Source organism: Marmota marmota, unplaced genomic scaffold, assembly GCF_001458135.2.
Source record: "Marmota marmota marmota unplaced genomic scaffold, marMar, whole genome shotgun sequence".
Taxonomy (NCBI): Eukaryota; Metazoa; Chordata; class Mammalia; order Rodentia; family Sciuridae; genus Marmota; species Marmota marmota.
Genome location: NW_025999968.1, coordinates 61,714,405 through 61,738,558, shown reverse-complemented (window position 1 = coordinate 61,738,558; position 24,154 = coordinate 61,714,405). Strand labels below are relative to the sequence as shown.

The following is a 24,154-nucleotide window of genomic DNA, read 5'->3' as shown; positions in this document are numbered from 1 at the left end:
AGCGTGACTGATTTGTGCAGAGAAGTCTACGCATGCCCCTGGCTGTCACCTCAGTTGCTAGAGCCATGGAGTTAAAGGACCCACTTCCAGTGGATGAGATGTCCAGTCTCGAGGTCCAGAAACAATCAGATGAACTCCAGAAGCAGTGCAGACAGGCAGGGGTAAGGAGTTCCAAATGGAAGAGACTGATGACCGCTTCCCGAGTCACAGTGACATAAAAACGGGGCCCTCTGGCAGAGCTTGAGGCAGAGGGCTTCCTCCACTGAAGACAGAAAACTGAAGGAAAGAACAGATTCTGGAAGGAAGTCAACCTCCAGGGGCCAAGGACACAAAGGACAAGCAGAGCCACAGGAAGCAGAGGCCCATCAGTGGTAAAGACGTAAAGGGATTCAGGGGATGCCAGGAGAGACCCACTGGGGACAGATGATGACCCTCCCCGGTGCTCCCCTCCCCTTTCCCGCCTTTCTGAGCAGAGCAAGCTCCTGCCCTGGGGGCTGGGAAGGAAAGACAGTGTAAGGCTGTTGGCACAGGGGGGCTAGGGGGTGGAAGCTAAGGAGGAACTAGGGCCAAGTGGCACCGGGGTCCAGGGTCTACTCTGGGACCCCCACTCCTTGACCTGCAGTTTTTAGTTGTTCTTGAAGGAATGTTTCCAAACCACCAGCCGGATGTTTGCACACACCTCAGGCCTTTTGAAAGGTTCTGGCTGGACCTGGGGCTGGTGGGCGGTGAGTGGGTGCTGAGAAGGCTGCTGCCGGATGTTGCATTAGATTCCAGGAGAAAGGCGGTAAGTCACAGGGTGAGGGGCGAACCCTGTGTGCAGTCAGGTCTCTGCCCCCACCCCCAGCCTCCGCCCGGGGACAGAGGAGGGTGCTGGGACGCCCAGAAGTGGGGAAAAGCAATTGCAAACTGTTCAACTGGAAGGAACTAAAAATACTCCTCTAAATTCTGGTGTATGAACCTGGGACAAATAAAGAAAGCACTCTGAGAGACTGAGGAAGCCTGGGACTCTAGTGTCCTTGAGTGCCTTTCAACATGCTGACCCCAGACAACAGCCCCAGCAGAGGTGAGGGTGACTGGGGAATCTCTGGTGGGCTGGGCTCTTGTCAGCAGCACTCTCTAGGGTTCCTCAAGGGACCTTCTTCCAGGTCAGCCTGCCCTGGTCACCTCCCACACAGGAAACCTCCCTAAAGAAGGTTCTAGTCCTGAATCAATTTTGCTTAATTCTTGCTCCCCATCCATCTCTGAAGTGGTGTTTTTATCTAACACAAGGAAAAACAGTCCCAGGCAGATGCAGAAGTTTGAGTTAGGTGGAGATTTATTTTTGATTTATGCGCCAAACTGCTGCCTTCCTACTGTCTGAGAAACACCATTTGCCCTTGTCCTCTGTCTTCCCTAAGAAGCCGAATATTTTGTCACCGAGCACGTGCTGTTTCCATTCTCTCCCCAGCCATCTCCCCTTTGATGGTCCCTACTTTTAGCAGTCAGCCTCTGGGTGGCCCTCAGGGTGAGCCCCAAGGTCCCAGGTGCTGCGCAGAAGATCCAGGTCCCCAGAGTCCCTGCTGCGGTGAAGTCTCTGGGGGCATGGTGGGACCGGCCAGTTGGCCTACTGTAACCGTCGCCAGGGAGCCACAGAATGCCCAGTCTTTCAAGGGGTCAGGTTCTGCCGCCCTGATGATCTGTGCTGGGGCCAGGGCTGCTGGCAGGGGCTGTGTCCTTCTGCCTGTATGCTGAGCACCTCACCTGGGCCGCGGGCCCCCGAGGGCGCTGGGCCCCGGCTGCGAGTGCGACCCTTGGATGGGCTGCGGGGCTCCGGAAGACGCCGACCCCGTTTTCTCATGTTTTGAGTTTCCAACTTGCTGAACACTGAGATTTTTTTCAGATCAAAAGTTAACTAACTGTGACCGGCTGGCTCAGGCTTCTGGGGCGCGGGCTCGGCCGCCAGTGGGGGCAGCTGGCTGCCTCTCCGGGCGGGGAGGGGGTTCGCGCTGCGCCCGGTGGCCGCCCCGCAGCTCCCCGGCCCGCCGTCCCGCGGATTCCGGNGGCGGGGTTCGGCGAGGAGCCGGTCCTCACTCACTGCGCGGATCGCGTGGATCGGGGTCCTGGAGTCGGGATGGAGCCGACCGGGCGTTGGTGGGCGGGGAGGAGCTGTTCTGCACGGCGCGGGGGACACCGGAGTCTCTGAGTCAAAGGAACCCCGACCGCCAGCGGCGGTGTCCGCAGGCGGTGGTGTTGGTGGGGAGCGGGTCCGCACACCCCCAGAGATCGGGGTCCTCGAGGCGGGATGGAACCGGTTCGACGGCGGGGGCTGGCGGTTCTGCACTGCCTGCGGGGCTCACGGGGTCTGGGGGATCAGGTGGAGCCAACCGCGGGCGGCGGAGGCGGGTCCTGTCGCCCCGCGGAGCTAATGCGATCCGGGACTACTAGACCGGAGGTGACCCGGAGCGACAGGTGTGGGAGCGGGTCCTCAAGTCCCAAGGGGAATAGAGGTCCGGGTGGAGCCGACTGCGGGCCGGTAGTGGCCGAACAGGGTCCGGAAGCTGGAGTGGAGCCGACCGCGGGCGGCGGGCTGGGGCGTGCGCAGCCTCGGCCGGCGTCCGCGCTGAGCTCGCCCCTCGCTGGTCTGCAGGTTCGGCCCGGAGCCATGGTGATCATGTCCGAGTTCAGTGCGGCCCCGGCGGGCGCCGACCAGGGCCAGCAGAAACCCCTCCGCGTGGGCTTTTACGATGTGGAGCGGACGCTGGGCAAAGGCAATTTTGCGGTGGTGAAGCTGGCGCGGCATCGAGTCACCAAAACGCAGGTGCGCAGGGGCGCCGCGGGGAGGACAGGGAGCCTGACCCGAGACCCCGGGCTGATTCACCGCCTGCTGGGTTGATTGTCAGTCATTGTTAACGCCCTAGTCTGGTGAAGAATAAAAGTCCTGTGATACGTTTATATATAATTTGTACAAATTTTAAAGAATAGCAGTGAGAATAATAACCAAACTAAAGACAAAACAAAAAGAAAAACCATGCGCACACAGTCAGGGGAGGCGTGGTTCCTGGATTCAGAGCTAAGCTGGCCTCATTCACTTGAGACATTTAACTTTGATTTCTTTAAATATCAGTGGTTCCTTTGGTTAATTTTCCCCAGCTTTTTGTGACCTTTTATGAGATATAAAGTGTTTGCAAAATTAACTTGCAAAAAATGAAACTTATAAATGTGGATAAGTGGTTTGTTTTTCTAATATCCTTTTCCTTTTTAAAATATGCAGGTTGCAATAAAAATAATAGATAAAACAAGATTAGATTCAAGCAACTTGGAGAAAATCTACCGTGAGGTCCAGCTCATGAAGCTGTTGAACCACCCCCACATCATCAAGCTTTACCAGGTGAGGTCCCCTGCCTTCCCTGCCCAGGTAGTCCTTGCCAACCAAAGCCTGGGGCTTCTGAAAGGTGCCCCTTTTCTGGATGTGTGTGGGAGACAGTGAGCTGGTTGTGATTTTTATAAGATATGCATATGTATTTGCAACCGTTTTCTTGCTTTTGGATTATAATTGGAGATTTGTTTCATTAAAATTTTATCTAGTATCAAAACTTTCTCCAGTTTAAATGCATAGAGGTTTGTTGTTTAAGTGGCTTCACTTTGAGAACCACTTCTGTAGTGTTGATACAGGTCCTGGACTTGGTCCAGAAGGACAAATTTGAGTACAACTAGAAACTTCTACCTTTGCACACGATTATTAAACTTTAAAAGAGCTGTTCTTACCAGTTTTCATGAACTTACCCTTGCAAGGGCATCAGTGAGCACTCCTCTTCCTGTTTAACCCTTCTTTGCACAGGGAGATTCTTTGGTCACAGACACTTGCCACTTGCTACCTGTTAGGAACGTGACTTACCCGTGACCATCTGTTGGTTTGTTTTTTGACTTTATTTTTGTTCTTATTATTAAAATTAATACATTAATTATATCTTTGGGAAACAAGTAAATAATTAGGACAGCAAAGCAGTCTCCTTCTTGTACCTCCTGGTGATAATGACCACTTTTGCTAGGATGAAGTCACTTCTGCTTTGCAGAGAAGTGAAGGCTTTGCAGGTAGTCACTACTTCATCTGCTCGTGTTGACTGTAAATTCCCTTTAGAGACTCGGGTGGAGCTGTGTGAATCAGGTGATTGTGGGAGACGTGTCCACGGCTGGCAGGCTGCATGCACTGTGGTAGGAGAGTGTGATCTAAGTGCACCCCCACCCTGGCTCCTGGACTTGTATTGTTGGAGCTTGTGCTTCTCATGCAGGGACAGTTTCCCCGGTGTCTTTAAGCACAGAGCTCAGGGCCTTGTGCTCAGAGCTCCTGTCTCATTTGGTCGTCATGTTTAATCTGTGCTTGGAGATAAGTCTCCTCCAGGGCCACCGATGTTGGTGCCTGGAAAGTGTGCCTCCCAGCTGCTGTGGCTTCTGACTTTGTGAAGAGCTGACTCACGACGTCAGTCCTTCCTGTGTCCCTGCTCTTCCCCTTTGTCCCCTGGGTGGAGTTGGCTCAGTGAAGGAAGTCTGTTGCCCATGCCCAATGCCAGAGGCCTTTTCTGGAGGTGCTTGCTGTTGCCACAGTGACTGATGGCTGTCTGGGTGGGGGGCAGCGAGGACGCGCGGTCCTTTGGTCTTGACTTCGTCTGATGTGCGAGCAGCTGCCCGGGCCTGGAACCTGCTTCATCCTTTCCATCAAGTTTTTAAAGAGTTCAAGGGATTCTGGAATCTTTTTCCTTCTCCTCCTCTTTTTTTTTTTTTATGGGGAGAGAATGAGCAGTGCTGTCTACTCCACACATGGGTGGGGCAGTTAAAACCCTAGCTGGGCAATTTAGCTAGAATTTTAATAATACTTTTCTTGTTAGATTTCTGGATCCAAGCAGTTGTCTATAAGTGTCTTTTTAAAGGAATAACTGTATTTTGAACCCCCCCCCCCAATTTTTTTTTCCTCATAAGAATATTGACTCTCTTCCTCTAAAATATGTTCAAACACACACAGGCATGAGTTTGTTTTCTTTCAATACAAAAGATTTGAATTTTGCCTTGTTCTTAGTTAGGTTTAAAGTCCTTTTCTTAGGTAACACAAAGTTCCCCGTGGATATGAACTTTCAAGGTGTATATTGATACTGACTGTTGCCCCCGGCACATGCTGACAATCCACTGTGGACCAGAGTGGCTCCCTGCAGCCTGATGGCAGGACCATGTTCTTAGGGCCTCTGTCTCGCCCGGGAAGCAAGCAGGACTTGAGTGTCAGCCACCCTTCAGTCTGCTCTGGCTGCTGACTTGAATCACCTGTCACGTGTGAGGGGTCCAGATCAAGTGCAGTGGCCCCCAAAGTCCTGGGAGGTACTTAGGGCAGCCTGAGTTAGTAGGTGACATAGGAGGATGCAGAGACAGTAAGGCATCAGTTCGCAGACAGGTGCTCCGGTCACTGTGGGGAGGAAGCCCCCTGGGTTCTTTACTGCAGGGGCTTCTTCTTTTCCCTTTCTGACTGTGCTCATCCTGTAGAAGTAAAGATGTACGGGTTCAGGTGGATTATTTGTACCTGTAGTGTGTTCTTTTCTTGGGTTAATGTTAGGTCTTTTTCTGTTTTGTTTTAGGTTATGGAAACAAAGGATATGCTTTACATTGTTACCGAATTTGCGAAAAATGGAGAAATGTTTGGTAAGCCACACTTGTTTTTAATACCCACTGGAGCCAAGTGTGCTCACTTGGCAGAACCTGCCCATGTGGTTGGGTCCACTCGTCCTCGGACCCTGTGCCTCCCATCCCCGAGGGCAGCCACGCTGCGCATCTCGGGACACAGCTGCGTTTCCTCGTTCTGCAGACTATTTAACTTCCAACGGACACCTGAGTGAGAACGAGGCGCGGAAGAAGTTCCGGCAGATTCTGTCGGCCGTGGAGTACTGCCACAACCACCACATCGTCCACCGCGACCTCAAAACGGAGAACTTGCTGCTGGACAGCAACATGGACATCAAGTTGGCGGGTGAGGGGGGCTGCGTCCAGGGGACAGCTACTGGGTGTGGAGGCTGTGAGGGAGGTCCAGCTTTCTAAGTCCACTTTGAAACTGCAGCTCCTGCCATTTCTAGGCTGACGTCCATCGTCTGTTTCTTTGCCTTGCAGACTTTGGATTTGGGAATTTCTACAACCCGGGAGAGCCTCTGTCCACATGGTGTGGGAGCCCACCATACGCAGCCCCTGAAGTCTTTGAGGGGAAGGAGTACGAAGGCCCCCAGCTGGATATCTGGGTAAGAGCCTCTGAGCGTGGACCCTGCAGCTCAAGGCCACGTCTGGCAGCCTGCTGGGCACTGACTCTGCTGTTGGTCATTCACAGAGCCTTGGTGTCGTGCTGTATGTCCTGGTCTGTGGCTCTCTCCCTTTTGATGGGCCCAACCTTCCAACGCTGAGGCAGCGGGTGCTGGAGGGCCGGTTCCGCATCCCCTTCTTCATGTCTCAAGGTGGGTAGCCACAGAGCCGGCCTGCTGTAGCTCAAGGTGGGTGAGTGGGTGATGGCTGCGGAGAGGAGCAGGGGTGTGGGTCTCCTGCATGGCTGCTGGGCTTTCTACTGAGTCCACTGTCACGTCGTTGAATCCGGCTCAGGTGGCTGGACGCAAGAGAAACCTGACCCCTGGGGTGCCTCCTTAGTGTCCTACTTATGGCCAGGTTGGGTCCAGGCTGGGTCCTCCCTCAGGCTGTCTCTCAAGAGTCTGGTGTCTGCAGTCTCCCCAGGGCCAGGCTGGGATGCTGGCCTCTCCCCAGTTCTCACGGCCCCTGTGCACATGCTCTTCTATTTCTCTCACATGTCTGACCCTTTGCTGCCCTAGTGTGTCACACCAAGATGGGGTCTGGTTCTTCCTGGGGATGTTTTGAAGGACCAAAGTGTGCCTTTCCCAGAGCCCCGGTCTCCTTGGGGGCAGGTGTGGGCCCAGGGTCCAGCCTTTGTTAGGACTATCACCGTGCACGGTGAGAGTGGGTGCACAGCCTGGTCCCCAGCATTCAGCGTGTGTCCTCCTCTCCCCCAGACTGCGAGATGCTGATCCGTCGCATGCTGGTGGTGGACCCCGCCAAGCGCATCACCATCGCACAGATCTGGCAGCACCGGTGGATGCAGGCCGACCCCTCCCTTCTTCAGCAGGCTGACCCCACCTTCTCTGTGCACAGCTACACCTCCAACCTGGGTGACTACAACGAGCAGGTGCTGGGCATCATGCAGGCCCTTGGCATTGACCGGCAGAGGACCGTGGAGGTGAGCACACCGCCTACCTGCCCTGACTGCCACTGACTTACCCTGGGTGTAGAGACGGCCTGGGAGCAGCAGAGTAGAGACGGGCTCTCAGCACTGGAGTTCCTGTGGGTGCAGCTTAGTTTAGAGATAGTCTGCACCACCCGGGAATAACCTGGGAATAGCCTGGTAGGGGATCCCAGCAGCCAGCACAGGGGCCCAAGGTGCAGCTCCAGGCCCGAGTGCCAGCCACGCCTGACCCCACCGTCCTCTGCCCCAGTCACTGCAGAACAGCAGCTACAACCACTTTGCTGCCATTTACTACCTCCTGCTGGAGCGCCTCAAGGAGTACCGGAGCACACAGCCGTCGGCCCGCCCCGGGCCTGCCAGGCCGCCCCGGCCCAGAAGCTCAGACCTCAGCAGCTGTGAGGTGAGCAGGAGGACTCCTTCCCAAGCCTTGCTCTTGGCCCTTGGCCTTGGATGGTGTCCTCTACTGTGAATCCCTTGCTTGGACCATGGGGATGAAACTCAGAGCCCCCGCCCCCTGGCTCTCCCAAGTTAGGCGGCAGGCCACGGCTGCCCGGAAGTGACGAGGGGCGGGCCGCCCCACTGGGACTGCCCCACAGCCACTTGTTTCCTGCTTGGCCCTGGTGCTGGCCTCTTGGCACTTGCTCCTGGTCACCTGCACGTTCATGTGACCTTGGAGAGGAGGGCGTGTCCTGAGCCATTTAGCATCTAGCATCTGTGTGCCCCAGTCTCGGTGCGAACTTGGTCTTTCTCTTCTGTTGACCCCAGGTGCCTCAGGAAAGCCTCCCCGGGGACCCTTTCCGATCCTCCCTGTTGTGCCCCCAGCCCCAGGCCTTGGCGCAGTGTGTCCTGCAGGCTGAGATGGACTGTGACCTCCAGAGCTCCCTGCAGGTGTGTAGTGCCCACAGCCATGCCCAGGGCAGGTGGCATCCTTCCTAGAGGCCGTGATCCCCCCGCCTGTGCTCACAGAGCCCAGTCGGTCACTGGTCTCCCTCCCTGCAGCCCTTGTTCTTCCCAGTGGATGTCAACTGCAATGGAGTGTTCCAGCACCGCCCCGTCTCCCCCAGCAGCCTTCTGGACACGGCCATCAGCGAGGAAGCCAGGCTGGGTCCTGGTCTGGAGGAGGAGCAGGAGGCTCAGGAGCCCCTGCCTGGCAGCACAGGCCGGAGGCACACACTGGCTGAGGTCTCCACCCACTTCTCCCCAATCACCCCTCCCTGTAAGTGCCCTGAGGACCTGGTGCATGGGTTAGGGCTTAGGCCACCCCAGCCTTGCTTAGAATAGACCTTTTTGCCTGGTATCCGCCGTCGATCATAGTCCTCAGGATCTGCTTGTCTGCTTTAACTCCCAGGCCCTGGTGACTGGAGTCAGTGTGCATGCTCATTTGGTGGAGGGGCTGCCCTGGGTGATTGGCCCGAGCCTCTCTGTTTTGGGGTCTGAGCCTCTTGATAGCCTGCCCACCTGTACTTGTACCCCAGGCTTGCCTGTGCGGTCCCTGGGCTCCGGGGTTCTGGAGCCCTCAGTGGACACCCTTTTCCTGCCCAGGCGAGGGTCCAGCTGGGAAAGGCCAGCTGACGTTCCTCACCAGGGGCAAGTGCCAGGGGCCTGTCCCTTTGCCTTGGCCTAGAGAGACAGGCTGTCCTGCCCTCACCAACACCCTACTCTGCCTGCAGGTATAGTCGTCTCCTCTTCCTGCACCGCGGCCACGGCCTCAGAAGGAACCAGCTCCGACAGCTGTCTGACCTTCTCCGCAGGCGAAAGTCCCGTCGGGCTTGGCAGTAGCCTGGCCACCCAGGGGCTTCTGGGCACCTGCTCCCCAGTCAGACTGGCTTCGCCATTCCTGGGGGCACAGTCTGCCACCCCCATGCTGCAGGCTCAGGGTGGCCTGGGCAGAGCAGGGCTGCTCCCGGTCAGTTTCCAGGAGGGACGCAGGGCATCAGACACCTCACTGACTCAAGGTGAGGCACCCTCCATGTGCACTTCCTCCTTGGCGGGAACACTCCTGTCCCTGGTAGACACCTCTGTCCTTGGTGGCAGATGGCCTTCCCCCTTCTCACCTGGTGTGGGGACCCAACATGCTCTTGGGCAGGCTGGAGCTGCCGTTCCAGCGCTGGGCAGCCTGGTCTCCCTGGGTGGACTCGAGCCTGGGTATGGCAGATGACCTCTGGTGGCTAGTTCTGTGAGCTGGGATTGTGTGTGCTGGCCGCAGCCACTGATTTTCAGGAGGCTCAGGGAGGGACTCTGACAGTCACAGCCCTGCACCCCCTGCTGCCTGGGCTCCTCCATGCCATCCCAGCCCTCTGCCCACGTGGGCCCGGGAGCCTGTGGGTCCACAGTGCTGCTCGTGCCCATCCACCCTGGAGCGTCTGTGCAGATGCTGCCCAGGTGGGGTCGAGCCCGCCCCAACCTCAGGGAGGGGAGCGAGGACTTCTGCCTCCCTGTAGGACGCCACAACAGCCAGGCGCTCGTCCCTCCTGCCCCCTCCCAGGGCTTGGGACGCGGAGCCGGGAGCAAGCCCTCATCTTTGTGCTGCTTCTCCCCAGGGCTCAAGGCCTTCCGGCAGCAGCTGAGGAAGAATGCGAGGACCAAGGGGTTCCTGGGGCTGAACAAGATCAAGGGGCTGGCCCGCCAGGTGTGCCAGTCCTCCTCCAGTCGGGCCTCCCGGGGCGGCCTGAGCACTCTGCACGCCCCCACCCAGAGCCCGGGTCTGCAGGGCAGTGGCACCAGTGGCCGGGAGGGCAGAAGCCTGCTGGAGGAGGTGCTGCAGCAGCAGAGGTAGGCCGCTCCCCAGGCCCACTGGGCGCTTCCTGGGAAGGGGGCAGGCAGGGGTCGGCTGGTTACTCGTGAGTGGGTGGAGGGCAGCAGTGACTGGAGCTGGCCTGTCATGGGCATCTCTGAGAGGTGAACAGAAGCTCGGTGAGAACATGGCTCAGAGCTTGTCCTACACAGCTCGGCGGGCCTCGGCCACCTAGCCAGCAGCTGCACAGGGCGGGCAGGACCAACCTGGGCAGTGCAGACACCTGAGAGCCTCTGAGCAGAGCTGGTAGGGTGACCTGTCGCCTCCCTGTTCTCTGTCCCCCAGGCTGCTCCAGTTACAGCATCACCCGACTGCCCTGCCCAGCTGCCAGCAGGCACCCCCGCTGCCCCCCACCTCCTATGTGCTCGCCCCCTGCGACAGCCCCCTTGTGTCGGGGCTCCCGCTGCTGCCCGCCCCCCTCTTCCAGGCCGGTGTGTCCCCCGTGATGTCAGCTGCACGGCTTCTGGATGCCCACCTGCACATCAGCGCTGGCCCAGCCGTCCTCCCCATGGGGTCCCTGCCACCATGCCTCTCTCGGCTGGCCCCAGGCTGCGACCCTGCTGGGCTGCCACAGGGGGATTGTGAGATGGAGGACCTGACCTCTGGCCAGCGGGGGACATTTGTCCTGGTACAGTGAGGTGGCCCCACTGTGCCCACTGACTTTTCTAAGCAATAATTTCAGAGGATGTGAAGACATTTTGGACTCAGAGCCAAGAACTTTTTAGAAGCAAAACAAGCAATACGTTAGGTGTATGGGCTTTTTAGGTTATATTTTTGTTTTATTATTATGTTTTTTTCTTGCACTGAGTGACCTCAACTTTGAGTAGGGACTGGAAACTTCTTGAAGAAAAATAATAATCGAGGAGTGAGTGTCGTGGGGGGATGGGGCGAGGGTGGGGCCTGGCTGCCCTCCCTGGCGGTGACAGCAGGCCCTGCCCCCGCGCATGCTCGTGGTGTCCTGTTGCCTTTAGTTCTAGTCCTCACCTCTTGAAACATTTATGCTGTAACGAAAACTGTGAACTTGCTGCTTCTGCATCCATGTAGAAGAGTCCTCCTGAGGACCGCCAGGTGGTGGGTCCTCTCCCCGAACCAGAGCTGGGGGACTGCCCTCCTTCCTTCAGAGGAGTGTCACACGTCCGCTGCTCACGGCAGTGCTGCGGGGTCCTCTGGGGGAGCTCCGAGGAGGAGCTAGGGGGCGCGACTTGGCCCAGAGCCCCGGGCACTGCGAGGAAGCCTCAGTTTCTTCCTGCTGCGCATCTCGTTTCTGCTGCTAATTACTGAGTTTTTATGCATTTCATTATCAGGGTCCAACAGCAACACCTGACTGGGGACGCTGGGCCGCGTCGGGTGTGGGAGGTGGGCGCAGGGCCGCCTGCTGCCTCTGCCCCTGGCGCCAGCTCCAGCCGAGCGCTGGTCATCTGGCTTTTGTTCACAGAGAGTGAAATAGGAAGCTTAGGTCAGTGTTTGTAAAGCTTTCTTTTTTAAGCAGATACTGTATATGTATATAAATAGGGACAATAGACACTATTATTTTCTATATTTTGTACTACACTTTCGTGTTCCTGTTTGAACCTCTCCCGGGCACGTTGAAGCACCCCCAGCACCAGGTTGTGTCGAGGAAGGGGCAGCGGCTGGAGCTGGCAGAGGAGTGGCCTGGCCTGACAGATGGCCACCCAGCCAGCCAGAAGCTCCCTGGGACAGGAAACGGCTCCCTGCTCTGTGAGTTCCCCTCCCTGACCAGGTGCCTTGCTGGGCGCAGGGCCCGCAGTGTTACGGAGGTCGGCGGTCATCCTGAAGGGGAAAGTGGGGGTTTTCAAGAGCCAAAGATTGACTGAGCTACTTGAGGGTCACGGAGGCTGGTGCGCCCAGTGCGCGGCGTGGCCTGTGGCCCTGCCCTCCAGCCGCCGGGCCTGTCTCCCTGCCTGTGTCTGCTGCTGCCACCACTGGCTGTGGCTTTTTCAGTGACTGTGGAGGACTGTCCTTGGGGCGCAGACCTGGTGCCAGGCTGCTGAGAAAGCACCAGGTCTCGCCTGCCTGCACCTGGCCCAGCCTGGCCTCCATGTCATAGCGGGGCTGTACCCCGGCCTGTGCCTCCCGCGGCACGCCACCCATCCAAGGCCTCCTGCCGCTCTGTTCTCTGAAGCAAGGACAAGCACTTTACTTTCATAGGGATTTTGGTTTTTCTTACGCTGTAGACCCTCTGGAGGTCGATGAAGTCGCGTCTTCACTTCTCGCTGTCCTGGGCGTGCGGCTGTTTCCCAGTTTCCAGACAGCGCTGTCCCAGACTGTAGTGCGGCAGCCTGTTTAAGACACTACGTGATCTGATGGAGATGTATATAATTGTTGTGTTTTTTTACCATGACTGAATTGTTTTATTTCTTTTGTTAACATGATAAATGTATGCCAAATGATTAGTTGACATATTTTTTTTTAAATTTAATATTTAAATAAAATATTTGGGGGACCCTTGACTCCTCTCCTGCTCGTCTCTGGGAGCTTTTCCAGGCACCTCATCAAGAGGCCGTGGCCTCAGCCTCCAGCTCACTGACGTTGGAACCAGAGAGGCCGTGACGCCAGTGCGGCCCCAGTCTTGCCAGGCAGACCAAAGCCCCCCAGGAGCAGTGGCGGGTGGCCCAGCGATGAGGGCTCCTCCAGCCTTGCCAGCCGCCGGCCCCCAGGTCACTGAGGTCTCAGCAGGTCTCCTCAGTGGGCCTTCCCTCCCCAGGACGTTCTTGGAGGCATTCATAGGTCAGGACTGGGAAGAAGCAGAGAAACCGCAGCCTAGTCTCAGAGCCTTGGCTCCTCCCAGCAACAGGGCAGAGGTGGCACGGACACTCACAGAGGCTCGGTTCCTTGCAGAAGAATTTCAGCTTCACACACAGTAGGGCCATCATCACAGCCCTGTGCTGGCTGGTGGGAAGGCCCCGGGGACACCACACAGCAACTCACAGCATGACAGGGCTCCCCAGTAACCCGTCAGCTCCTCTTTTGGTCTACACCCAAAGAATGGAGAGCAGGGTCTCAGAGAGCTTCCTAAGCAGGTTGCTGGCTGCAGTACACAGAGTCAAAAGGTGGAAGCAGCTCCGTTAGGACTTGATCACATTCACAGAGGTGTCTGGGTGTTATGGCACACCGTGGTCCCCATGGCTCACAAGGCGGAGGCAGGAGGATTGCAAGTTCAAAGCCAGCCTCAACAACTTAGGGAGTCCCTAAGGACTTAATGAGCCTGGTCTCAAAATTTAAAAAAAAAAAAAAAATTTAAAAGGCTAGGGATATGGCTTAGTGGCTAAACACCCCTGGGTTCAAGCTGTATACCAAAAATAAAAGGGATCTTCAAGGGGAGATGCCCAGTGCATGGACAATAGTGTCCACAAAGCGCCAGGAGGAGGGAAGGCGAAGGCCGGCCACTGTTGGGGATGGAACCTGCCAGGAGGGCCAGAGCGCCTCAGCATGTGGCCAGGGCCCTGGGGCTTTTGCACAAGGAGTGCTACTTCCAAGGCCATCCCAGCCCTCAGTGGCCCTGCAGTGGGCCTTTGGCAGCAGGACTGGTGTGAGAGGTGGGAGCCTCCCTGTGTCCTGGGGAGTCTTGGTGGTTTGTGGGACACCCTTAGGGGCGAGTGAGCATGTTTCCACTCCCTGGCTGTGGCTACTACTGCCTTAACCGTCACGAGGCCCCGTGGGGACAGGAAGGCCAAGCCAACCACACCCTCCAGGAGAGCTAGAAAACCCAGGCCCAAGCCCCTGGGTTCTCACTTGTGCCCCACTGTGCACAGGGACCCAGGCTGGAGCAGCCAAGGGGCCCACAGCAGTCTGCACTCTCAAGAGCCTTGTCCTGTGCCACGACCAGCATGGCTTCAATTCAGGAGCCCAAGGGATGATGGGGGATTAAGAAAAGACAAACAGACACAGAGAAAAAGCTAGGGCCCGTGGGTGGCCAAGCCTGGTGAGGCTTGATGGACACAGAGCTCGCTCAGCACGTGTATTATACAGGTTTTGTCACCAGAAGGTTATTTGTGAGAAGGCTTTAGCAAAGTGGACAGTCTAAAGGACGCAGAAAAACTTGCAAGACATAGAGGTCATCTTGTTAGGCCTGGAATCCTCTACCCCTGGGAGTTGGCGTCTGAATCCAAGGTTCTGATTTCTAGGGCCGTATGTCTTTGCATGTAGCCTCCTATGGCCGGCATTACTGTAGCAACTGGGGCATCGTGACCTGTGCTTTCGCACAGTCAGCTCCCAGTGCAAAGGCAGCCACAAAGGAATCAGAGACCAGGGTTCAAGTCACTGCTCTCCACATCTCCCCCTTTTTTATTTTTTAAATGCAAGTGATGAGCTATTGTTTGGAGTGGTTGGACTTCTTTTGATAGATGTAGCATCTCACCGTTATAACACAAAAGAATATCAGTGGCAAACACATAATTCCAAAAATGTACCCTACTGTGTTTTAACGTATGGGATCCACAAGATCATTCCTGCTCTCTTGAATATCTTGAATGTGATGATGAGGGTCACGGAGACTGAACTGTCATTACTTTTCACCAAATGCCCATGGAGTAATTCTTAGTGTTCTCCCAAGCCCACTGAGGGCATGACACTTTGCTGCTGTAGCACAAACATATCTGTAGTCAGCATGACAATGAAGCCACTGCTTGAATCCAAGAGCAGCACGTTCATTTGCTGTATTTATGACTCTAGCTTCCAGGACATTTAACTTCGTTTCTATCTTGCCATCAATATTTACCTGGTTCTGTGGGGCTTTTGAAGTATTCTGAGCCAAATCATTAAGAAAGTGAGCATTTTGCATTCTTGTAGCTAAGGCTACAGTGGATGTCATGGCAGAGGCCAACACAGATACTAAAGTGACTACCCCAAATACCACAAGGCAAGAGTGCACCAGTGTCTGTTCAGCTGGATAGGCATCTGTTGTGGGGCTTGAACCCCAGCATCAGATACCAGGGCTCTGAGGTGTTGGCTGGGATCATAACAAAGGAGGGTTGGTACAACACAAGCACTTCCTGTCCTTTATTATACCTGGAATGCAATTAGCCAGATTGCAACTTTGACAAGTCACGTGGTATTTTTCTTCTGCCCTGTTTACTTTTATATTCCCAGAAATTAAAACATAAGGAGACTCTACACAGGCCTGCAGGCCAAGCAGGGAGCCACTTCACAGCTCTCGTCCTGGGTGCTGCTTGGTGGTACTGGGGTATATGGTGAGGTCCGAGGCAGCGGTCACACACCACAGCTCTTTCTATATGCCCCCATGGCTGAAGGGCAGAGTCGTACTGACAAATCCTCCAGGAGTCACGATTTCAGTGTGGGTGTCTCTTATCAAGTCTATGAGACCAATCTAGAATAAATCCACGACTGCCAGGGATATCGTGTGGCACTGGCATAATATTGGCACACTCCACCCAGTTAGGAAAGGCACCCATTCTACTGTAGTGTCATTAGGGCAACGAGGTATTGGTGGCTGCCCCACGGGAGACAGTTATGTCCTTGGGACGTCCCATTTTTCTAATTGTCTGGAAATATTTTTTTAAATCCCAGAGGCCAGTGACAATGGCTACTGGGTCCCCCATATACTGTCTTTATCTCTTGGGCTGATTTTAAACAGCCAGTATTTTCACTGAGGGACCAACATATAGGCCGTTCCCCAGTGTGACCAGTATCACCAAACCCAGTTGTGTGAACAGGGGTAACAGGTTTATCTGGAAACTCCCACCGCCGCGTGTACCACAGGTCAGTACTGGAGCGGAGTCTCCCGTCCACAGAGTCAGATGCTCTAAGGTGGATCTGGGAAATAAGTCCGGAAGTTCCCCATGACCCCCACCTACCTGACAGTTCACAGAAGCCAGCACAGCCACAAACATGGTGGCTGCAGACTGGATGACCTCCCTGTGGTGGGCCCTCTGTTCAGCGGCTGCATCAGGCTCTTGAGTCGTCCGCATGTTGGCTTTAGGCATTCTGGGTCTGCCGAGACTTCTTCGCGCCCCTCCTCTTCTTCCTGGCATCCTGTTCCTGGTGGAAGTCGGGGCCAACACGTCAGCGTGGGCTTCAGTTGTGTGAACTGTGGCGGCGGATCCTCCACGGTGGTGACCAACAGCAGGCTCAGGTACCCAGACGGGGTGAACGGCACCTTCTGGAAAGACACAGCGTGGCCTCTCCCCCACATTACCCCTGGATCTGGTCCCTGCCACGGCCCTGTTGTGAGTCTCTGCAGCAGTCCAGGCCTGGAAGCCCGGGGCAGCGGGAGTCATGGCCCTCAACTGCAGCGGGACCCTCAGGGTTGCAATTCAAAAAACCTACAACAAAGAGCACGTTTCCAAGGACTCTGTGGGGCTCTGTCTCCCCTTTTTGTTTTGCAGTTGTAACATAAGGGGTAAGTGAGCCCTCTCTCCCACGGCCTGGCCTTGAGGATTATTAGAAATACCAGTTCGTGATCAATATGGTATTGATCACAGAAGTGTTGAAAAGAAGGACTGGAATAAGCTGACGCATCATGGGTTTTAGTCTGTAGACAGCCCAGGACTCCAGAGCAGCTAAACGGGGAGCGACGACTTCATGTGTACTTTGTCCTGTTCGAGTGGTGGCGGAAATGAAGCGAGAACGACTGTTGATAGTAAAGTGATCACAACACAGCTCTTTCAGATTCAGGGGTACGAGTCACATCCCTCGGCCACCACCGGTCTGGTCAAAGACCTCGGGGATCAACTCCAGTGGCTAGAACTGGAGTGTGCACGACACAGTGAGGACATTGGCGAAGAACTTGGCGAGCTCGCTCTCGGGTGATGTGAGACTCCCTGCGTAGGCCGGGAGCGTTTTGATGACATGCTGTGCGAGAGGACTGAGCCCAGGCCTGCAGAGACGACCGCCGACAGGCTGCACAGACCAGCAGCTGCTGAAGGCCTGGGAGCGTGCCGTGAGCTCGGATGTGTCCATGAAGCGGGGGTACTGCCGCCCACAGAGAGCTTTCTGCAGGCCACCCAGTAGTGGTTGTTCCAGTGTGCACAGCGACTCCTACCGTAGGCACTGTCCTGTGGTATGAACTTCACTGGCAAAGTGCATTAGGGCACAGACAGAGCTTGAAGCTCTGCTCGCTGTGCAGAGGTATAACGGGCTTGTCTGAGCAAGGCTACGGTGGCGAGCCTCACCTGAACTGGAGCCGTGACTGAATACTGTAACTGCATCAGCTATTGGCTGGACACAGAATTTTTGGAAAAATGAATGAAGTTCTAGTAGCAAACCCAACAACCTTATTACCAGGATAGTAATTTTCCACTTGGCCAGGAAAATTAGCACAGCCACCTGCTGAGTGTGAGAGGATTGCCAAAGCCACATTGTCGTTGACCTGAAAAGGCACCACAGTGAAAGGGCTCAGCCCCTACCCATGGTCGAACTCGACTTCTGACTTTAATAATAAGCTGAGCAACAAAAGCAGGAAATGGGGTTAAAGATTTTGGAGGAGAGCAAAAGGCGGAGCCGTTGGATAACTCCTGAGGGTTGGGGGGTATGAGAAGTAGGAAGGACTAACGCCTGTACAGGCGCCTATCAATTAATCCTGCTCCGTTGTGCAGTCTCGAGGGCAGCCCTTGCTTCTGGAGTGAGCTGCTGAGACCAGAGAGGGATCTGCACATAAGGTGTCAAATAAAGGGCTCAAACCTGCAGTGGACAATTGTAAGTGAGGCCTTAACCAGTTAATATCTCCCAGTAACTTTTGAAAATCAGTAGGAGTATGAAAAACCTAAGTTCTGATTTGTAAATTTTGTGGCTGGATTATACATCCTCCAATTAAACTGCTCAGATACTGAAAAGGAAAGGGCTGCAGGCATCGAGCATTCCGTAAATCCAGTGGTGTCCCCAAGTGTCACCACCCTCTCAACCTGTTCTGCACTAAGCTCCATCCACTTAGATGTCCACAACAAACAATCACCCTGATACACAAGCTTTGGCTAGGTGATCCGGTCACTAGGTACAAGGGCTTTCTTGGCCAGAGTCTCCCACAGGCCCTGTGCAGGAGGAGCCATGGGACCACACGGAGCAGGCAACTTAGTTCTTCACGGTTTTAAAAGAAATGGGTGCATGTGATCCAATGGGCTGACCACAAACTTCCAGTGTCTGCCCCAGCTGCCCTTGCTGCCCAGAGACCCTGATGTGGTGGGGGTAACATTGGGACCCGGGTGCTTTTAGTTTTGTGTTGGGTGTGGGTTGAGGCACGAGAGCAGAAACAGTCATAATCAGGCTAGCAGGGGTGTGAGCCAGCTCCCTCCCTCCCCACACTCCTCCCCCAAGTCTTCTCTGCAATGCTCTCCCGTCCCCCGCGCGGCTCTCTGGGGCAGCGTCCTCCTCCAGGTCCTGTTCCTTCTCATAAGGTAAGGGCCCTGTGGGGAGGAACGCAGCGGTTGGCAGAGGACGTGTTGAATGTTCACGATCTTCCTGGCATTTTGGGAAGCCAGGAATCGTGTCAGGAGCCTGCCAGTCCACACCTCCTACCATGGGTCGAGACCGTGAAGGGAGAGGTGCTGCGGGTGCCTCTCCCGGTCCTCAGCTGCACACCTAGCATGTAGCTCTTCACAAGTTTCCCCACGTCTCTGTGTCTACTGTTCCCTCCTCAGGGAACCCAGGACAGGTTTCAGGAACAAATTCCAAACCTGGTGACAGCTGCACCTTCTCTACGGGGCTGCCTGTGACTTAAGCATGACTTTAAAGTGGCGACATGGGGAGCCCTGTCTCTGGATCCAAGCTTTCCCGTGTCTGACACCTGGCTGGAAACGTGTGCTCCTCGTCTTTAACCGATGCCTGCCTTCAGAGGGTCCTCCATCTGAATCCAATGAAGAAGTAGCCCTGGATCCAGTCCCTGTTTGGGCCCTAACTACTGCAACCAGCACGGCCGCTGGTTCAGGAACCCAGGGGTGATGGAGGATCAAGAAACATACAAAGAGAATCAAAGTGTGAAATATGATAGATCAAGAACTGTGTCATGTTTTGAACAACCAACAATAAAAAAATTAAAAAAAAAAAAAAGAAACATACAAAGACACATGGAGAGAAGACGCTGGACCCCGGGGGTGGCCAAGCCTGGTGAGGCTCGAGGACACAGAGCTCGCTCAGCACGTGCCTTATCCAGGTTTTGTCGTCAGAAGGTTATCTGTGAGAAGGCTTTAGCAAAGCGGGCAGTCTGAAGGACGCAGAGAAACTTGCAAGACAGGGAGGTCATCTTGTTAGGCCTGGAATCCTCTCCCCCTGGGACAACTCCCAGGGGCGTTGGAACCCAAGCTTCTGACTGTCCGAGGCGTGCGCCTTCACACACACAGCCCCCTAGGGCTGGTGTTACCATGGCACCGGGCATCGCGACCTGCACTTTCCACGGTCAGCTCCCAGGGCAAAGGCAGCCTGAAGGGATCAGAAACCAGGGTTCCAGTCCCTGCTCTCCACGGTCATGGCCAAGGGGAGGGGCCCAGCTCCCTTGACGTCCCGTGGCTTCTGCTGTCTGAGGATGGATGGAGCCAAGCAGAGTCCATTCTTTACTGGTGACACACTTTGGAAACCAGGCACTCTCAGGAAGACCTTGTCTTTGGACCTCTCGCAGCCTCTGGCCTCCATATTCTTGTCATGCTGAATGATGGTTTGACAAGTACGTGTCTCATTTCCCCAATAGATGGTCACTCTCCAGCAGACAAGTGATTCTCGTCATGCCCGGTGGCACTGAGAACAGTCCTGTGTGTGGTGGCCTCTTAATGAGTCCTTGCTAGGACCCTCAAGGGTCCTTCTAGATCTTGTGATGTGCATGGTGACAATGAGGCTCCTTGGCTTCTCAGGTGACAGCTGGGGCCCCACTTAGGGAGCTCCCAGACGCTGCTTAGGGCCCTCCAGCTCTGCCCTGGGATAGCCTGCTGGTTCCTTTGCCCTTGGATGAGGAGGAGTCTCCAGGGCCAGGGGAGCGGGAGAGTCCCTGGTGCACCCCGCCCAGGTCTTGCCCAGACGACATTTCTGCAGCATGCCGTGCCCTTCCCAGGGCATTTCTCAAGGCGTTCAGGCTGAGGATGGGTTGGCTCCTGTCGGGGCCTGGCCGAGCCCAGCCGTGTTTGGGCACACCCTGACTGCATGCCTGTGCCTCTGAGCAGCGGGGCGCGTGGGTTCTGAGTTGTCCTTCTTAATCCTGTGGCAAAGGTCCAGGGATAGCCCCGAGCGGACCCTGCTGCCAAGCAACTGGCTGCCTATGTCCCCCTGTGTCTATGGCCCAGCACATGAAGCTTTGTCGTGGCCAGGGACAGGGCCTGTGCGGTCACACCCTGGGGTCTGCGTCCCCATGTGCGTCCTTCTAGTCCTGTGACCCGGGCAGATGACATGACTGGGGTGTTTTCAAGATGGCACCCACCACCATGGTGTCTACGCCTTAGGGTAATGGGAACCCTGTGCCGACCCACCTATGGGAGGCTTGGCACAGTGCTTAGCAGGCATTGAGCACTCAGTAAATACAGTGGTGTCCCCGAGGTCACCACCAGTATGAATGGCCCAGAATATTTGCAAGGGAAGGAGAGCTGTCAGCTGACCAGCCGCACCAGGCCTGCCCCCCTGGGGCCTCCTGCGGAGCGAGCCGGCCCCTCTTGTCAGGGTGGTGCCCTTCACGCAGCAGCTCAGTTCTTGGGCCAGGACGGGACACTCCTTGCTGGGCCACAGCCTGGTCTCACCGTGGGCCTTGCTTTCAGGAAGGAGCCACCCTGGGCATCTAGCAACATTGTCCCCGGGAGTGGACTGGCTTCTTGTGTGTCCCAGCACAGGGTCACTGGACAGGGAGAGGGAGTTCTAGGAGGGTACTGAATCGGACTTAGAGGAACAGGCTTGAAGGGAGCAGAAGTGTTGGCCTGGTGATGTCCCAGAGAGGCAGCAGGTGTGTGGGCGGGCGGCCAGGGCCTGAGGAGCACAGCCCTGCTGGGACTTGACCTTTGATCATCAGGGGGAGGATTCTTTGAGGGTCCACGGGCAGGTCTCCAGGAGAGTGCTGTGTTCTCGGGCCTCCTGTCAGCGCTGGGAAGAGAGAAACCAGCAGGGCCGTGGCAGGGCGGAGCGGGCAGAGGGAGGGGCGCTGTGCTGCTCTCCCGGGGCTGCTTGCCTCTCAGTCCACTGAGTCATCACCAGTTTCTGTCTCTGAATGTGACTCCTGTGAAAACCAAAAGGGCCTGAAAATGCTCGTGCAGCCGGAGCACGGGCCCTTCTGCTGCGACTCTGACAGCTCTGCGGGGGGTGGAACGGGGCCACCCCGTGTCCGTGTCCGCTTGCAGCCTTCAGTGGGGGGGGGAAGGCTCAGAACCCCGTTCCAAGGCCACAGAAGGGGCAGATCTGCAGAGAAGGTCCCCAGGGCAGAGCAGTGCCACCAAGGCACAGCCGAGCCGCAACCCAAGGCCCGACCTTAAGTGTGAAGCCCAAGGAGTTTTGACACCGATGGACCCACACACCGTCCGTCCCAGTCGGCACGGGGAGCATTTCTGTCCCAGGGCGCCCCCTTTGCCCTTAGCACTGGGGACCTGCTTCCTGTCGCTGTGGGCTGCTTGTGTTTCCAGAGCTCCTTACAAGAGCAGTCGGGCCGCGCGTGCTCTGTGCCTTCTTTCACGCGGCCCCACGGGGTGGAGATCCATGGTCCTGCCCCTCCCCTCCTGCAGCCCAGTGTGTGAGGGTGTGCCGTGGTTTGTTTATCCATTCCCCTGGTGATGGGCATTTGGGTTGCTTCCAGCTTGGGGCTGTTTTTGATGCTGCCATGAACACCTGCCTGCAAGTCCCCGTGTGGGCGGGTTCCCTTCTCAACTGCAGCCTCCGGATCACAGGTGATGACACAGCTGCTCGGCTGTCCCCCAGGTGGCCCCACCAGGCCCCACTGGTCCCACACCCTCACCCACTGTGGATCGCCCTTGTTTTCCGCTGCAGCCGTCCGCATGGTCCGCAGTGGTAGTTTACTGTGTGTGTGTTTAGTTTTTCTTGGATACTGATCTTTAGCATCGTCTAACGGGCTGTTAGCCACTCTGCTCTTCAAGTGATTTAGATTTATTACTAGTTCTGTGTGCGTCATGCTGGGATCACTCCCAGGCCTCATGTGTGCTGAGCACGTGCCCTGACATGGAGCCACAGCTGGCCCTTGTCAACCTTCAGTCGGGCAGTTTGATTCCTGTGCCTGATCGGCAGGAGTCCTTTAAGCGCTTCGCAGAGGACTGTCTGACCATGGGCACAAGCAGATATCCACAGCGTCTCTCACTCTGACTTGCCTTTCACTTGAAGAGTTGAAGATTTCAATAAATTTAACTACGAACTTTGTGAATTCCAACATCATTTTATTTTTGTTTAGTTATTTTTTTGTATTTTGTCTAAGAAATCTGGGTTTGCACCATTGTTCTCTGAGTTTTGCATTCCTAAGTTCTTCGCATTTCCTCAGAACTTCAACATACAAACTGATTTCGGCTTACCTATTCATGCAGAGTGCTGTTGATGGAGTTCGTCACTGAAGGCCCGTGGGGCTCAAGCTACTTTGTTTAAACTCCTAACTCTACTTTTTGGCATAGACTTCTATTCCGAGCTGTTCAGATTTTCTATTTCATTTTCAATGAGCTTTGGGACTCCTGGGGCGGGCTGTGGGCTTCACCATCTTGGACCGTGTCTCGTGGAATGATGGTCGTATGTTTGTTTTTATAAGGATGATGATAAAAACTTGAAAACCACTAACTAAAGCAACTGCCTCTGTTGATGGATACAGAAGAAGGCTTGGCCAGGATGAGGGGGTTCATGTCCCCACAAGTCCTGGGCCTGGCACGCAGGCGGCCAGCTTCCCGCAGGATTCTGCCTGTCCACGCGGGCTTCCAGAGCCCCTGGCTAGGGCGGAGGCTGGTGAGCGGCAGGACGGCTCTGAGCCCGTTTCTTCTGCCTGCCCGGGAATAACAGCAGCAGGTGCCCGTGTGGCCCAGGACACGGCAGGGCAGGCCCAGCAGAGTGTGGCGTGGACACACCTGGGCAAAGAGCTGCTGCTTCAGCCCCGGGGGCCCCAGAGCCGGTTCCCATCTCACACGACCCTCAAGACGAGTGGGAAAAAGAAAGGCAGGTTGGGCAGGGCCAGATGGGCAGAGAGCAGCCTGCCCCATGTGTGGTGACCATCAGCCTGTGAGGTTTGGAGCCTCCCAAGGCCATCCCAGGGCCAGCATGTCCTCAGGCCAGCCCCAACCAGGCCCCTTGGTACCAGGCTGACAAGGGGCCTCCCTAAGTAGAGGCTGCAGCTCCAGCTCCAGGGTGAAGGGAGGGGAGGGCCTGGTGTCCTGATGGCCACCACCCTGGGAGCCCCACAGACACCTGGGGCTCCTGGGCACTGCCCACCCTCTCTGGGCCTGGGTTGCAGGCAGGCTGAAGGCTGGCAGTTCAGGAGGGTGGGCCTAAGCTCCCTCTCAGCACCAGGTGTAATTAATTTTCCTGAAATAGGGAGGGCGGCCCAGTGGTTGTGCCTGTCTGAGTCAGGTGGTGATCACTGCCTCTCACGGGCATGGCGTGCCACCCACCACTCAGAATTCAGAGGGCCCGCTGTCCCTGGCCCTGCTGGGGTGGCAACTGGAGTTAGGGGGCACATGATACTCTGCCCTGCGCAGAGCACCTGCAAGCCTGGGGCCAAGAGCCACGTGCAGATCATAGGTGAGGTGGCCACCAAGGGCACAGGGACAGTCACGAGGTTGGTGGGGGAGGGGACCCCAGGAAAGCTGACGGGGGCAGCTGGAGCTACCTTTATGAATAAAGTCCCAAGCCAGATCCTACTGGAGGAAGGGCCGCACCTCAGCAACGCCACCCGTCAGATGCCACCCGTCAGAAGGAGAGAAACCCGGCCCTGCCTGCGCCTGCCACGGTCAGCAGCAGTGGGCAGAATGGGAGGGGGTGGGGCAGGTCCTGGGTCGGCCCCTCCGTCCCCCACGTGCTGTGGGCATGCTGTCACTCTCCCTGGGCCGATCCGGGAACGGAGCTGCAGGAGAGGGTGGCCCAGTACAGGGGTGCAGTGACAGCCACCTGTGCCTGTGGCCTGTCTGCAGGGGCAGCTGGGACAGCTCTTCTCAGCCTGAGCTCTCAGGGCTGCGGGCACTTGTGTGGAG

General features: G+C 56.1%; 1 protein-coding gene across 3 annotated transcripts; it reads left to right on the top strand.

The window, feature by feature from the left end:
- The first annotated feature begins 14 nt into the window (after positions 1-14).
- Positions 15-12,517, top strand: Sik1 (salt inducible kinase 1). Of its 3 annotated transcripts, XM_015478826.2 has the most exons (14): positions 15-371; positions 2,627-2,797; positions 3,251-3,367; positions 5,598-5,661; positions 5,825-5,986; positions 6,124-6,248; positions 6,335-6,458; positions 7,023-7,246; positions 7,503-7,652; positions 8,018-8,140; positions 8,252-8,468; positions 8,923-9,207; positions 9,793-10,024; positions 10,332-12,517. In XM_015478826.2, the coding sequence occupies exons 2-14, from the start codon at positions 2,642-2,644 to the stop codon at positions 10,681-10,683; spliced, it is 2,331 nt and encodes a 776-aa protein (XP_015334312.1). In that variant the 5' UTR covers positions 15-371; positions 2,627-2,641; the 3' UTR covers positions 10,684-12,517. The 3 variants fall into 3 exon arrangements, with proteins under 3 accessions (XP_015334312.1, XP_048659703.1, XP_048659701.1); XM_048803746.1 differs by lacking the exon at positions 15-371 and having other exon boundaries at positions 2,625-2,797; XM_048803744.1 differs by lacking the exon at positions 15-371 and having other exon boundaries at positions 8,075-8,140.
- The last annotated feature ends 11,637 nt before the right edge of the window (positions 12,518-24,154 follow it).

Bases quoted from the DNA above. Each gene is read 5' to 3' on its own strand.
- Sik1 (XM_015478826.2), top strand. From the start codon at position 2,642: ATGGTGATCATGTCCGAGTTCAGTGCGGCCCCGGCGGGCGCCGACCAG. The intron at 3,368-5,597 runs GTGAGGTCCCCT...GTTTTGTTTTAG, and splicing joins ACATCATCAAGCTTTACCAG to GTTATGGAAACAAAGGATAT. The intron at 5,987-6,123 runs GTGAGGGGGGCT...TTTGCCTTGCAG, and splicing joins CATGGACATCAAGTTGGCGG to ACTTTGGATTTGGGAATTTC.